The sequence below is a fragment of the Colossoma macropomum genome, unplaced genomic scaffold (genome assembly GCF_904425465.1).
Source record: "Colossoma macropomum unplaced genomic scaffold, Colossoma_macropomum, whole genome shotgun sequence".
Lineage (NCBI taxonomy): Eukaryota > Metazoa > Chordata > Actinopteri > Characiformes > Serrasalmidae > Colossoma > Colossoma macropomum.
Window position 1 is genome coordinate 28,916,849 of NW_023494793.1, and position 16,499 is coordinate 28,933,347.

The window sequence follows — 16,499 nt, forward strand, 5'->3', positions numbered from 1 at the left end:
GTGTCCGTGGAGACTGGAGCATCAGCTGCTCAATTTCCACTGAGCCCCTGAGAGCAAAGCACCTCACACCTGTCAACACTCTGTATGTGTGTGTACACTGTGTGTGGGAAAGCATGTGCATGTACATCACAAAAGCTTGGAATCATTTGTCGTAATTAATAATTGATGATATTTTTAGAGATATTTTTAAATATTGTCAGTTTTAAATAGTAAATATACTGTAATTATCTAATTAGACTAATTTCTTGTCAAGTCTTGAGAAAAGCTTTGCTCATTCTAAACTTCATTTTTTTACAGCCTCCTAGAAATTAGCTACAAAGCATTGACATGCCAACTAAATATGTCAGACCAGATGTTGCATGCTGTCATGACAGGTTATGTTCAATAATATAACAGTGTCATGTTACATTACCCTTAATTGTCATGACTTTCATCATTAATGTTTGATGTCATGACGGCTGACTAGACTTCACTTAGCAAAAATGATCATGTGACATAAGCTGTCATGACATCAAACATTTTGCCATTTCTTATGATTTTTACCAGTAATGGTAACCTGACACTGTTACATTGAACAAAATCTGTCATGACAACTTATGACAGCATATGACATTTTGGCCCTCATCCAGAAGAGCATTTGTGAGGTCAGACACTGATGTTGGACGAGAGGGTCTGGCTCACAATCTCTGTTCTAGTTCATCCCAATGGTGTTCAGTGGGGTTGAGGTCAGGGCTCTGTGTGGGCCAGTCAAGTTCTTCTACCCTATACTCACCCAGCCATGCCTTTATGCTTTGTGCACTGGGGCTCAGCCAAGCAGGAACAGTAAAGGGTCTTCCCCAAACTGTTCCCACAAAGTTGGAAGCATACAGTTGTCCAAAATGTCTTGGTTTGCTGAAGCATTAGGATTCCCTTCACTGAAACTAAGTGGCCTATACCAATCCCTGAAAAACAACCCCATAGCATTATACCTCCTCCACCAAACTTTACAGCTGGCACAATGCAGTCAGTCAGGTAATGTTCTCCTGGCCTTCGCCAAAACCCAGACTCGTCCATCAGACTGCCAGATAGAGAAGCGTGATTCATCACTTCACAGAATACGTTTCCACTTTTCCAGAGTTCAGTGGTGCTTGACATTGTGCTTTGTGATGTAATGCTTGCATGCTGCTGATCGGCCATGGAAACCCATGCCATGAAGCTCCCAGCGCACAGTGTTTGTGCTGATGTTAATGCCAGAGGAGGTTTAAAACTCTGCAGTTATTGAGTCAGCAGAGCGTTGGTGATATTTGTGCACTATTCACCTTAACACTTGGCCAGGACAGGTTTATGGCATGGTTATGTCTGTTATGCAGCAGTGTTCAAGTAAAGTGTTACCAAAATCTGAGGTTATGGAGGACTAGCATAATAGTATTACAATATTTTATACATATACCCGCTACCAAATTTTTAATATTATTAAAAATTGTTTTATATTATTGAAAATAGTGACTGCAGACTACCGAACGGTAGCATACGCGTGCGTGTGTTACCGTTATCTGCAGAGGTGTCCCTGTGTTCCTTGGTTGAGCTCAGTGCTGGTAGTAGAGGCTCCATGTTCATTATGAGTTGTTTATGGCTGAGGGAGTTATAGCTCCTGCTCTGGCCCAACTGAGACCTATAACAGTCACAACAACGCTTAACACAACAATCAGACCCACAGACAACAAAAACAATCATCAACACAACCCGAGACATAACGAAACCAGTGGCTTTCAGTAGAAAAAAGACATAAAAAGAAAGAGCAATCAAATCAAGCTATGGCTGCAGACAAAACAGACATACACCACCAATCAAAGGTTTGTACCCAACTGATTGTATGTTTTTCAGTTTTCCCAAGCACAATTTTATCTAAAGGCTTCTGTATGGAGTAGGATTCATTAGATATCTGAATTTAAAGGTTGAAAGGCTTGTAAGGTTTGTAGGAGAGCAAACTAATCTGAATCTGAATTTTATGGTTAATGACAACGGAAATTTAATTTCTAAAAAGCATTGATTTACTTTCGAAATAACACCCGGGTGTCAGGCAGCCAAAAGCAGGCGAACACTGAATCTCTTCCCTGCTCCCACCACCAACCTTGTACTTACACTGACTGGAACATTTTATCAGAAACAATTACCATACATGTACACTTGCATACTGCAATACTGGCTGCAGCCATTTGGTTGCTGCAGTTTATCAACCCCCACCCCCCATCCATCAGTAGAAAGAGACCACCACTGACCAGATATTATTTAAGTGATGCATCACTCTTACAACAGCGGTGACACTGAAACAGTAGTGGCACAAGTGTATTAGACACATCAGCGTTGAAGCATGTACAAATTACATTCATGATGCATTTACTGGAGCCCGGTGTTCAAAAAAACACCAGCCGTTATGCACCACTTCTGTTATAAACCAAGCATTATTACCTGGCTCTGAAACAATGTGGCGTTTGAACGCTTTTGGCTGAAAGACACCCTGATGTTACATTGGAAGAGAATAAAAAAGGTGAATCAATAATAGAAATGGAATGCTTTTAAGAATTTGAATTTGAATTTGAAACGTTCAATTGTACATCATCAATTTAGTTGAAGGTTTCATTTTGCCCTCTTACAAACCTTAAAATTCAATTTCAGATGGTATGACTCAGATTCAAAATATTCAAAACATTCAAAATCAGATGTTTGTATTTAAATTCAAATTTCTAATAGCCTGCACCTCCACACTTCTTTTTCAAACCAAAATGAAACATCAAAATTGAAAATATTTTCAAGAATACTTTTGAAACAAGCAGTTTTCATTTAGTAATTTACTGAACGTAGGAAAATGCAGAGCTGGAATGTCATTCTATTAATTAATTACTGTGTTTCTCATTAAAAGTTTATTAGCTGACTGTCTGTTCTCTTAATGCATTTCAGCCAATCTGTTGTTTGGTGATGACGGTGTGGGGTCTAAATAGCCCTGTTTTATTTGAAGCCAAGAGTATTTCCAAATGAACTGTGTAACTATTTCGCAGTTGTGATGCTTTTATTATTATTATTCTAAAATGTGGAAAATAGTAAAATAGTAAAAAAGTAGTAGAAAAAGAAAAAGAAAACCTGCTCTGTGAGTAAGTATGTCTAAACTTTTGTAGTGTAGCTGCAGACAAAACAAAACAAAACATCAAAAGCTTTAAATGAGAAGGTCGAACTCTGACCTGTGAACGACCGGAGGGTCCCTCTGGATCTTTGAACTGGCTTCTATCACCTCTTTAGCAACACGACCACTGTAATCAGTCCAAACACAAAAAACTCATGTGCAACACTTTTTTTTTTCATACAGTCGATTTATAGAAGGAAAAGCTTTAATGTACATTAATGTAACAAAATTTTATTCTTGACAATTTCTCATTTGCTCCATTCATCCTGAAATCTTCATACCATAAAAAGGGCCACTGCTGTTTTCAAATAACTAATAAAAACTGAACAACTTGACTTAATAGGTTTTGATACAATATGACAAAATGCAAGTGATAGACATTAATATCATTAACATCATTAATAATGGAATTTTGTGAATGAGTTTGTGTAGAAAGCTTATCCTACCTGTAGCGAAATCTGGTCCCTTTGAAAAATATACTGCTGCTGGAGACGGTCTTGATCTGACTCGATTTTGCACATCTGGTAAAAGAGAAGAAATTAAGAGGATGTTTCAGAAACATGAATTAGGAACCACAATGGTGCACAGGCAGTCATGCTACTTGTGTGCCTTAACCACAATTGAGTATACTGTAATAGCTCGATTAATCACTTAACCAAGCTGATGACTGACGTGCACTTAAGGTATGGCTGTGTTTTGTCTTCCACTTGTGCTATGTTTATGTATGCAGAGTATGAGAGTGTATAAAGGTATATGTGTGTGTGTAGGTGTGAGTGCAGTGTTGAGTGTTCAGAGTAATTCTTGTTGGGTACACTGGGACTGGGATGTCCTCTCAATGGCATTTCAGCTATTAATTAAAGAGCTTTAATCAGAAATGTGATCTTGCTTACTCTCGGAACATGGAGTAACCAAACACCAGAGCGCCTTTGTGTGTGTGTGTGTGTGTGTTTCAGTGTTTGTGAGAAAGACAAGAGGAGGAAATAAGCATCAGAGAAAAGTAAAAAAGATCCCTTATGTTAGGGCTGCACAATATAGACAAAACCCTATGACCATTACACTACTAAAAATGGTAATATGCCAATGTACAGTACTCTGCACATGTCCAGCACCGTCATTTTCCAGTCGAAATGGCCTTTAAGTACAAGTTATTCATTTTTTGGATATTTCTGTAGAGATTATTGTAGGAGATAAAAGATGCACAAGGAAGGTGTAAGTCAAATCAAAATAAGCAAAAAAAAGGACATGGGACTTGTAACAACAGTGCCAGATCTGGTAGACCACCAAAATTGGTCCCCATCAGATAAACAGCACTTTCATCTTTGAAAGCTTTCATCTTTGAGAGGGAGGAGAAAATTTAACTCCACTCTTGCTTCTGATCTGAAAAAATCCACAGGCATTTCTGTCTATGCTTCCACTGTGAGACAGCACTATGAGTCGGAAAGGATGTGTAACTGTCAAGAAGCCCTTACTGAGAAAAGAAGCTGCTGGTGTTCTCAGAATAGTGGACTCTCCACCCCAGTCCAGACCTCAACATCAATGAATATGATTTAGGTAACTTGGGTTGTGAGAAGCAGAAAAAAAGTCTGAACTTCAGAGGTGTGGAAAAATATCCCTGCAGATTTCTTTGAAAAACTGAAAGTGAGTCTCCTGAAATGAACGTAAGCTGTAATAAAGGTAAAAGCTGGACACTCTAAATATTGAAGGAAAAATTATACCATATTTAAATGTTGAGGCTTCTGTGTCATTTTCTGTGAAAACTGTATGTACTGCTTTTCCCCCAACACTGAAAAATGAATAACTTGTACCTAACAGCCATTTTGACATTTGAAATTAAGTAAATGAAGGGTGGTCTGATTTTTTACACAGTGCTATATTAAAAACACACTGGTGAACACTGATGTAACATGTGTTACTAATCCACCCATCCCTATTGTTCTCCAGTGTATAATCACTGACTATTCCAACCGCTAACTGTGTCACACCCTACCACACGGTGCTACCAAACTGGCACATGCCTCCCCCGAGATACATGAAGTGCCACTGCATCTTTTCCAACTGCTCCTAACACTATTTCTTTGAACAACTGAACATGCTTGGAGGAAAACACTGGCAAATCTGTTACACTACACTCTTAAAAACAATGGTTCTTCAAGGGTTCTTTAGTAAAGAAAATGGATTTGCATGATTAAAGGGTTCTTTGTATCGTGAAAGCATTCTTCAGAGTGATGGAGAATGTGTGGTGTATGATCCTATATAGAGCTTTTTTGAAAAGGGTTGTAAATAGCACTGCAAAACGATTCTGCTATTGTTACAATAAAAGCTTGTTACAATAGAAGAACTCTTTTTGGTGCTATATAGAACCCTTTTAACTGCGATAACAATTAGCAAATGATATATTGTGCAGCCCTACTGTACATGTAGATGTAAAACCCATAGACAGTTGTAGTTGCTCTCACTTGTAAAATGCCTGATTTTCCACGCCACATTTCCAAAGGTGTTTACAGGCTGCTGGTGTGGAGGTGTGGAATGTCAAAACAAGTTTCTTCTGCAGAGAGAAAAAAAGATAAAAACGTGAACCTTTTGCATGCTGACAAAAGGCCAGACAGAAAGGGAAGGAGGCAGGGGGGAGGAGAGGAGGAGAAAAAGAAGGGAAAAAAGGGATTTTGTTCAGGTATGGCAAGCAGACAAGGTCAATAAATTACACCATGATGGAATCTGATGAGAGCTGAACAAACTGCTGACCGCAAAATTTCTGTCAGAGAGAGGGAATGAGGGAGAGAGTGACGGGTGCTGAAATGATAGTGTTGAGTGTTATTTACTGGTAGCTCAGTGGTGTTTATGGGAAGAATGAGCAGAATGTGAGAGTGGCGATCAATACTACAGTAAAAAGCAGCACAGATACTCAGTATTTAAGGGTTTCATTTCATTTGTGATGGTGCGACTCTACGTAACTAGTTAAAGAAATTATTTGTTGAAAATCAAATTCACACAAATGTAATTAATCAGCTCAGACATGTTTGGTGTTGGAAGTTTGTTTCTTTAGTTTTGCACAGGAGCTAAAAGGCTCCTTAAACCTTGTTGAGTTGTTAAGTAACCTTGCTTATGTGGTTTGATAGGGTTATCTATAAAACTGTCAAAAAAGAGACAACATTCAGGCTTCAAGATGGCTGCTACTACTGTCTTAGCTACCAGACCGCCCTTCTTTCATGTAATTTTCTAGCCAAAATGGCCACTAAGCACCCTTTGCAAAGAACAAAGAACTTTGTTTGCAAGTTATCCATTTTCCAGCATCAGGAAAAAAAACAGAAAAAAATTACACAGAAGCCTCAACGACTAAATATCACATTTTTCAGTATTTAGTGTGTCCACTCTTTGCCTTTTTTATAGCTACCATTCTTTTCAGAAGACTATCTTTCAGTTTTTCATAAAAAAAAAACGGCAGGGATATTTTTCCACACCTTCAAAGTTCAGTCTTCTAAGTTGGTTGCATTTTCTGCTTCTTACTATCTGAGTATTCCCAAACACACTCAGTGACGTTGAGGTCTGGACTCTGGGGTGGGCAGTCCAACGTTCTGAGAACACCTGCAGCTTCACTGTTTGGGAAGTACGTTTAGATGTTTTCAGTGGTGTGCTGGAGTCATTATCAGTCCAGATGTTATTATACTTTCCCAAGATCTTAAATTCAGATTCATCAGTGCATAAAACCAGGTGTCCAGTTTTTGTGTTCTAGTGCCAGTTTTCTTCTGTTTCCTTTTCTCAGTAAGGGCTCCTTGACAGCTACACATCCTTTCAGTCTCATAGTGTTGAGTTGTCTTCTCACAGTGGAAAGATGGACAGAAACATCTGTGGATTTTTTCAGATCTGAAACAAGAGTGGAGCTTGATTTTGTCCCCAAAGATGAAAGCTAACCCTAAATCCTTTTTATGGGACTTTGGTGGGGACTGTTTTGATGGTGTACCAGGTCTTGTGTGGTTTTTATAAGTCCCATTTTCTCTATATATTTAAATATTTATTAAACTGATAAATTAATTAAATTGTCAGTTTTGGAGTTTGGTATTATATTTTTTATTAAACTTAGTTGTTGAGGCTTCTGTGTTATTTTCTGTTGAATATGTTTCTTGCTTTCCCCCTCATACAGGAAAATGAATAACTCGCATTTGAATAAATGAAAGGGTGGTCTCTGAATATTGCACAGTACCGTATGTTTTAGCTCAAGTGCAAAACCAAAGAAGCATCAAATGTGTCTTAGCTGATTAGCTGACTTCCAGGCTTTCAGTGGATGACCAAAGAACATGACAAATGCAGAGAACTTAGCTACTGTAAGTCAAACAGCTTTGACTAGATGCCTTAGTTGAGAGAACATCAGCAAGGATAGCACTAAACAGCCAAACAGGAGGAAGGACATTAGTGATGCCAGTCAAGCTTTTTCATTTTTTGGATACTGTTACATGTCTGTGTCGGTCAGGCCCAATTAGATTCTACACTACTCAATTTCATAGCGAAACCATAGAGGATCTAGAGGTCTCTGAGGACTGTAGCCTTGATCCAAATCAAAGTACATTAGCCAAGCTCAGCTAAAGGCATTAAAACAGCAGTGCCTGGGCAGAGTTGGACCAAACCAGTATGTAACTGGCTTATTATTCTGTTAAATCAGATGTTGAAAGGCTCGTATATCTACACTGAACTGAACAGGGGTTAACAAATTGCTTGGACTGGATAATGCATTTTTATCCCCATTCAAGAGAGATATATGTTTTAGACTAAGTGTCCCTGAATCTATGCATTGGGCTGTGCATGTGTGCCACACTGATAAGAGGTAAGTGTATGTGCTGGATTACCCTGGGCTGAACATGTGCTCTGGAGGAGCTGAAAAATGGAACTGTCAGGAGAATTTGTTCCATTACCCTCTTATGTTGTGTAATATGAGACAGAGGATCGATAAATGGATGTCTAAGCAGCAGCCTGAAGCCCCAAAGAAATCAATACCGACTTCCACGCAGCTTAGCATGAGAGCATTGCCCTCTGAAAAGCACCAGTGGGATATCACTGTGGGGTTCCAGGCCTAGCAAGGTACATTTGAGTTTAGTTGAGATTTGGCCCGCTACAAAGTGAATCCCTATATCAATACATACACCTCCATGCCTAATCTGCTCTGAGGCACATTTAGCACGAGTTCAGCTGTGTTCAGAGTGAGGGAAATCTTAGCCACACAAATCCACTCGACATTATCAGATACCTTTGTTTTCAAAGTGCACAGCTAAACTAAAGCAATGGTACAAACTGCATGTCTAAATGGACAAAAGCTAAAAGATGCTGCTACTACTGTTAACTTAATATTTTTGTTGATTTTATTGACGTCATACAGTGTCAGAAACCACAAAAGCAAACCTATTTTATGTGGGAAATAAGCTTGTTAGCTATATTAGCCTCTAGTTTTGCTCTGGAGCTATAAGGCTTATGTTGCTAACAAGTAATAGAAGTTTATCCCTGACCAGTTAGCACTGCACCTCAAGTCCCTCAAACCTTGTTAAACTGTTAAGTAATCTCACTTGCTTATGTGGTTTCTGATACTGTATAACATGCTGCTATAAAAAGTGACAAAAGTAGAGACAAAATAGTCATGGAGACTACTAAATAAGCCTGTGAGCTACATTAGCCTAGTATTAGTATTTTATTGACATCATACAGTGTCAGAAACCACATAAGCAAACCTATTTTATGTGGGAAATAAGCTTGTTAGCTATATTAGTCTCTAGTTTTGCTCAGGAGCTATGAGGCTAATGTAGCTAACAAGTAACAGAAGCTTATCCCTGACCACTTAGCATTGCACTGTACAGCATACTGTTATCAAAAAAAGTATCAAAGGTGGGGACAAAATTCTACCTTCATGATGGCTGCTACTGTTTTAGCTATGTGATGTACTTTTATCCATGTATGTGTTAGCTACATTAGCTTTATAACTCCAGTGCAAAACTAAAGAAGCAATCTGGACATCAAACATGTCTGACTGAACAACCACTTTTGAGATAAAGGGAAAATGTTTAGGTATCACTTTTCCTGCTTGTGTGATCTATCTTCGCTAACTAGCACTCACTGCAGAACCACAAGTCCAAACGGGTGGAGCCGGACCTGATCCAACTCCACCCATGTCTTCTTTTCCTTGGTCTAAAATCATCGCATTTCTATTTGTCTTTAAACTATTATGTATTGCTTACGTTTTCTGCCTACGATTTATTTCATTGGTCTACACTGTCACGTGTTTATATGTGGGAAACCCGCAGGTGTTGCTTGGTTTTTGTTTTTTTCTCGATGTTGCTCCATCCTGAATGCCACAACATAGCCTTTATATTCGCTCATGATTCACGACGTACACACTCATTTGTCAAAACTCGAAAAGCTTTTTTCACATTCTGGTACAAAGTCTGTTCTGTAGGCCTACATCTCAAGAGTACTTATGCTAGACAAGTTCTAGTTGAAAATGCTGAACCTTTTTAAAACACTAGAATGCACTTATGACAGGTCAAAATAACCCACATAACTGTGTTTTATCAACTAAATCCAGGAATTTCATAATAAAAAAAATCTTTATAATGACTTTGCTCTACATTTAGAAAAAAGGATTTGGTATTAGGATTAGGATTTGGTATTACTGCCACACATTTCCATAAGTCTAAGCATTTACAGAGAGAGAAAATGTGTGTTATGTACTTACTTTCACATTCGCACTTGATTACGTTTTACTTGAATCTGACGGGCAAGTATAGCGGGACGGGGTGGAGTGGGATCTAGTTCAGACCAATCTCCATTTTTCTCTAAGTCACAGTCCGAAGTTATAACAACGACAGCTATTCTTACCTCGCTTCTTTTTGAGCCATCTGTTTCTGAGCATCACAAAGTGCTTTACAAAGGAATATAAGTGAAATATTGGGAAGACTAAATGAAAGTAGGTGCACATTTATAAACAGAAAAAAATGAGCCACAAAACTTCAGACACTCATTTTGGATAACCCTAACCTCGATCCTTTGGAAAGCCGCATTCGCAGTCAGGAACAGCACAACGTTTAATAATTTTCCTCATGGCCAATAACTCTACTACTAACACTCTGTATCATTTCAACAAGAATGGGTGAGGCTAAATAGCTGTGGGCTAAATATGTACATGTGTCCAATGTTGTGACATCACAGCCATCAAAATAGGCTGTTTTTGCAGATTTCATATGTGGACTGTATGAACGAGGGACTGAAAAAGAGCAAGGAATTTGTTTTTCATCATATGGGCCCTTTAACACTGTGGTATATGTAGCTTTGCAGATTCCCAACTGAACAGTCCTTCCATATTTCCACTGTAGTCATGAACTATATTGGTTGTACTTGTTGTGGTACATAAGTTATGTATTAGTTTCGTAGTAGTTACCATATAATTCATACTAGTTACTGAATAGCAAGTCTTAACTTTAATAACTGAATAATATGGCTACAGTTTTAGGGTTAACCTAAATTGACCTAAATTGGTCTAGTTTTTAATGCAAGCATACTTTTATTAACAGGCATGACTGGTAACTCTGAATGGCAAATTACATTACACACAAATCATTTCAGCTGAGAGATTTGTGTTTAAAACTGTATGTGATCATTCCAATATTTCCGCCATTTCCGGAAATAAATTGTTCTATAAAGTGATGAATGAAGTTGTGTGATTGGTCAGCTATTGTTCAGACTCAGTATAGTGATCAGTTGACATATTTTAGGGTAACATCTGTATATATCACAAGAAGGCATATATGTATGTGTGTATGTAGCTTAACACACACACACATGTATGCATCAGTCTCAGCACACATAATGATCTGTTCCAAAGTGTGTGTATAGCATGCAGTTACACTGGGGGGGAAAACCAGAGTAAGTGTACACACAAATTAAAGGAATACTCCAGTATTTTTCTACCAGATATCTATCTGCATAAAGGGCAGGGCTGAAAACCAAAACTGAATGCCCATAAACTTTGATCCCTAAGACTACACTGCATTAAAAACTTGCATGCTTCTGTGATGGGTATCACCACATGGGCCACATGATGAGTTAATCTTTCACATTGTTTGTGGTAATTATTATTATAGACATCATGTTCTCTAGGACAAAGTTGAAACAACATGCAGATTGTTACCAGCATAAAGTTCAAAAGCCAGGGTGGTCATGGTATGGGGGTGTATTAGTAGCCATTCCATGTAACCTGCATATCTGTGAAGGCATCTACCAATTTTGGAGCAACATTTGCTGCCTTCTAGATGACGTCTTTTTCAGGGATGTCCAGGCTTATTTCAACATGACAACGCAAAGCATGTGTTACAACAGCATGGCTCCGTAATCAGAGATTGCAGGTGCTAAACTGGCCTGTCTGCAGTCCAAACCTGTCATCCACTGAAAATGTGTGGGACATTATAGAGCATAAAACAGGACAACGAAGGCACTGTGTAGTTGCACAGCTGAAGACTTGTCCTCAGGCTTCTAATTAGTGTTCAGTCTCCAAACTATTATAAAGAGTTTTAAAAGAAAAGGTGACGTCCCAACTTTTTTGGAATGTGTTGTAGGCATCAAACTGGGAATGTGCATATATTAATAATAATAATAAAAATAATTCATCAAGGTTAAACAAGAAATGCGTTTTTGTACTGTTTTCAATTAAATACAGGTCAAACAAAATTTACTAATTGCTGCTTTTTGTTTTTATTTGCATTTTACATATTGTCCCAACTTTTTTGGAACTGACATTCGAATTGAAGTTGGAACTGAAGAAATTAGGTTGAAAAACGCTGGAGTATCTCTTTAACACACTCAGCCGCACTCCTTATAAGGTCATGAACCTATATTATAAGGTCAACTCCCAGGATCACAGAGATGAAGAGCACTCTGGCTCCATCATGTACCTAAATAATCCTTCAGGGAACTCATCATACACATATGTTTTTAAAGATTAAGGAACACTTTAGTCTAATGCCCAACATAATATTATACAAACTATAAAGACCATATACAGTTCTACCAACAGTCATGAAAAATTAAGAGTTCTAATCAAACATTAATACTAGTTATGTACCATTTTTTGAATCTCCAGAACTTGCCAGTCACAACAAAAAAACATTAGATTTTTTAAATGAATTATTTCTCATTCAGGTCATCAAAACAAGCTGTTGAAAGCACAGATTGCAAGCTTTTAACTGATGCCAATTTGCATTTGTAAGTAGAAAAATAGATATTTATGGTAATTTCAATTGGATAATAAATTGCTGTTGTGCATGGTCTTGTTTTGCCAAAACAAAAACTTCTTCTATATATTTTTGCCATATTTTTTGTCATTTATTATGCTAGAACAAACAGGGAAGAGCAGATGTGGACCTGCTGATACATAATGTAAACTGAATAAAAATGAATTTACGTAATTTGTTATGCATGTAATTACTTTTAAATAGTGTGGCAAAATGAAGGTAATAACTCTAGACTTCTAAGGTTTAATGTTTACTGCATTTGGATATTGCCATTTATATCTCCAGCTGGGCATAACAACTAAAGTGTATTTCAAATTGAGGAGGATGAGAGGCGTGAGGGGAAAGGCAGAAGCAGTGGATAAGTGGATTATATGGGTTTAAAACATGTTTAAAGGCTTATAACAAGTATATAAAGGTGCTACGGCATGACTCATTGATGTTCATGGCATGTGTGTTTACTCACCAGCGATGAAAAAGTACACACAGAGAAAAGAAGACAGAAGCACATGTAAAACTGGATTTAAGCAGCAAGACACAAACAGAAAGATGAGCATGACATGCTGAATATATTTCTGATATTTCCATCTTTTTAGAAAAATGAGCCATTTTTAATGACCTGCATGAAATGATAAAATGAAACTAAAATGCTTTGTACATCTCTTTGCTAAGTTGTTTTGTGGAGTTTGAGAAAAGATAAATGGAAGTATATAAATTACAATAATCATTAAAAATGAGCATTGTTATTAATGTATATACAACGCTGTGCAAAAGTCAGAGACCACCCTTTTCATTTATTCAATTTCCAGTCAAAATGGTCATTCAATAAAAGTTTTTTTTTAAGAAACATCTATTTTAACAGAAAATTACACAGAAGTCTCGACAATTAGATATAATTATTTTCAGTATTTATCAGATATGTGGGAAGTGTGGGTGCTCAGGGTGCTGCAGCATCCCTAGATTTCAGGAATGCAACTACTAAAAATAAAATATATGATCATTTGAGCATAGTAATGATTCACATATGCTTGTTTTAGAAAGGAGTTTATATTTTTAGATTTTATTGATATATTTTCTGAAGCTGCAGTAGCTGTTCATTCTCTTGACAACTGTTTTCCGCTTTTTGGTCATGCTGCTAAAACACAAGCATGATGAGGTACAAAGAAGGAAAGTCTCTGCAGAACTACACCAGTTCTGAGCCCCAAAGCAACCTAATATTGTTTTTGAACTTCAAAATCATCTAATGTAATAATAAAGCAATAAGCCACGAGAGGACGTGTTACAGTGATTTTATCACAGAAAGGGTGATCTCCGTAAAGCGGAGTGCCTAAAACTCCCTTCCCTGTGATAAAATCATAGTAACCCACGGCTTCAAGTGGCTTATTGTTTTTCTAAAACAGCAGCCAATATAAAACATGATAAAATACACAGTTTTCATTTGCTACTATTAATAATAATCGACATAAACAAGTATTTCACCAAGAAATGTAGTTCCTTTAGAGTACGGTGTCCTGGCCAAGCAACCATAGACCGCTGAATGAGGAAAACATTTGGTCGCCTTTCGCTGTATACTGCAGTCATTTCATGAACTTTTTGTTGTATAACAATGAACGTATGCTAACACAGCACTGTTTAATGCAAAAACTTTCACTTTCTAAGTACTCTTTGGTCGCCAAATTACCACCGCAATTCGTATTTAGCACCAACCCAGCTGTGCCCCTCTTCTTGTGCTGAGGCTGAAACTCTAATAGCTCTGCTCCCTGCATAGTGCACTACATAGGAATTTAAATACTGGATCCTGCAGCCCAACTGTGTAAAATATATCTACGAAATAGTCATTTGGGCCACATCCACACTCGATACATGATGCACTATTTCGCTGGAATTTCTAAACTTTCATAGCTAGCACACTATTTAGGGAATACAGAGCTGTTTGGGATTCAGCCTGGGTTTGACACGACGTCTGACTAAAACACAGACATTTGAAGCCTGTGATCCATTTAAGTGATATTTTTTAGACTTTTATACTGCCGTTTTACTGTTAATCATACTATAAGTACTTTAATTCAAGCCTGTGATATTGAAGATGGAGTTGTTTAGGCTGTTGCCTATCTTTTAGCCTGTTAGCTAGCTGACCAGCCTAGTTCTATTTAAGAAACATAAGTTTTCAGCCCCTCAGTTTAAACAAAAACGGGTTCTTTTTTCATAAGTACACTCGGCGGTCCTTGCAAGCAGCATTAGAGACAAAGATTATTCCATTAACATAGGTGTGTATATCTTGGATTTTATAACGGTTTCAAACACAGCTCAGTCAGGGTTAAGGACCGGAACTACCCGTTTTATATCAGCATTTTTACCAATCACTGTATCTCCCACTCGGTTTGTATTCCAGTGTTAAATCTCACTGTATAACTATGGGTATGACATAATTTGTTACTGCACTACATAACATTCTGATTGGTCACCACTCCATAAAGTTTGTCCAGAACAAAGGAGCAGAGATGATGTGCACCAGTGGTTTGATTTTGACAGTGACATGTATATACTGCCATCTCTTGCCTCATTAAAGGATGCTATGACACATTCTGTTTCATGTAAACTATCAAAAGAAATCCAATTTAAAAAAGGCAAATCGTTTTGCATGATGTCATCATTCATGTCACATATATGCTGCTTAACATTTCAACAGCTCCAACTTAAAACGCCTTCCCACATCTCTGGTATTTATTGTGTCCATGCTTTGCCTTTATTACAGCTTCCATTCTTGTAAGTAGACTTGCTTTCAGTTTTTCAAAAAAATCTACAGGGATATTTTCCACACCTCCAAAGTTCAGTCTAGAAGTCGGCTGCACTTTCTGCTTCTCAATCGATATAATTCCATTTAGAAATTAGACTCATCAGTGTATAAACCCTAACTGGCATCTCAGATGTCCAGTTTCAGTGTTCTAGTTCAAAACCTGTACTCAATGGCAGTTTTGACTGCAAATTAAATAAATGAAAGGCTGGTCTTTGATTTTTGCACAGTACTGTACGCAGCAATAAGAGTGTGCTATGGCTGTTATATGGTGTGCAGATGTGTCATTAGAAACAACAGGGAGTGGATGAGTGTGAACATAAGACTTCGCAGGTGACTTCGAAAAAGGCAAACTCATGTAACTTACCTCTCTCTGTACTCCAATCACGTAAAATGTTTTCCCTTCAAACTTAAATTTGCTGACATCAGCCCTGAGAGAGTGAGAGATCACTGTGTTTAGTGTTGAAACATTGTGGTTAGAAATAGAGTCCACTGACCCTCATTCTATTGTCACTCCATTCTAGCATTTTAGCATGGGGCTAATGCTGTGTTTTCTTGCCTATTCCATGTGGTCTGCAGTGAGTTGATGTTCCTAAATCTAATCCTTCATCCTTAATAACCCTTCAGGCTGTACAACTTACAGAATGTAATATTTAAAAGAATAGCTCACCCAAAAATGCTAATTATGCCATTTAGCATTACACGCAATGCTACATGCTAACTCTTTACTGCTAGCTTTTGTTTTGTTTGTTGTTTATTTGCCATAATTAACATTTTTGGGTGAATTACCCGTGTAAAAGTTAGATTAAGGAGTAGAGAGAGAGATAAAAGAGTGGAGTGGGAGGCTGAAGACAGTGAGAAGTCGCGGTATAGAATGAGGAAAGCAGGACACATTTGAAGGCTACCAAAAGTTGGGTACCATTTGAGCAAGTGGATCCGCTTGTTTCCCTGGAAAACCATGAAGCCCCGGGCAGTGAATCCGAGAAATGCTGTTGTCCCCGTGAAGTCCTGCAGCAAATAATAACCATTAAGACAACCGTTATTATGCAGTGCTTCATTTGCTGGAACATAACAGTGGAAATGCTAGTTATGCTGTTTAGCATCCTGAGACAACATGAGACACTCAGTCTAAACCAACAGCTCTAAAAGCTCAGTACAGTAAAATGTAATAAAAAGCTACTGAGCAGTAAATTAGCTGTGGTTTCACAAAATAAGTGCCCTTTGTGTTCCCTGACAATTATTTCCTGTTAGACATAAACCTTGAAATCTTGGCCCATGTGGCTTTAGC

At 37.8% G+C, this 16,499-nt stretch overlaps 1 protein-coding gene across 1 annotated transcript in view; it reads right to left on the reverse strand.

Annotated features, from left to right (window-relative positions):
- The window catches only part of frmd3 (FERM domain containing 3), a 69,994-nt gene that overhangs the window by 10,107 nt on the left and 43,388 nt on the right, over positions 1-16,499 (reverse strand). Inside the window, exons 8-13 of the mRNA XM_036579089.1 lie at positions 16,131-16,219; positions 15,579-15,642; positions 5,614-5,702; positions 3,604-3,678; positions 3,216-3,284; positions 1,527-1,651 (exon numbers count right to left, since the gene is read on the reverse strand). Of these exons, the coding sequence (XP_036434982.1) occupies positions 1,527-1,651; positions 3,216-3,284; positions 3,604-3,678; positions 5,614-5,702; positions 15,579-15,642; positions 16,131-16,219 (511 nt within the window). The remainder of the gene's footprint in view (positions 1-1,526; positions 1,652-3,215; positions 3,285-3,603; positions 3,679-5,613; positions 5,703-15,578; positions 15,643-16,130; positions 16,220-16,499) is intronic.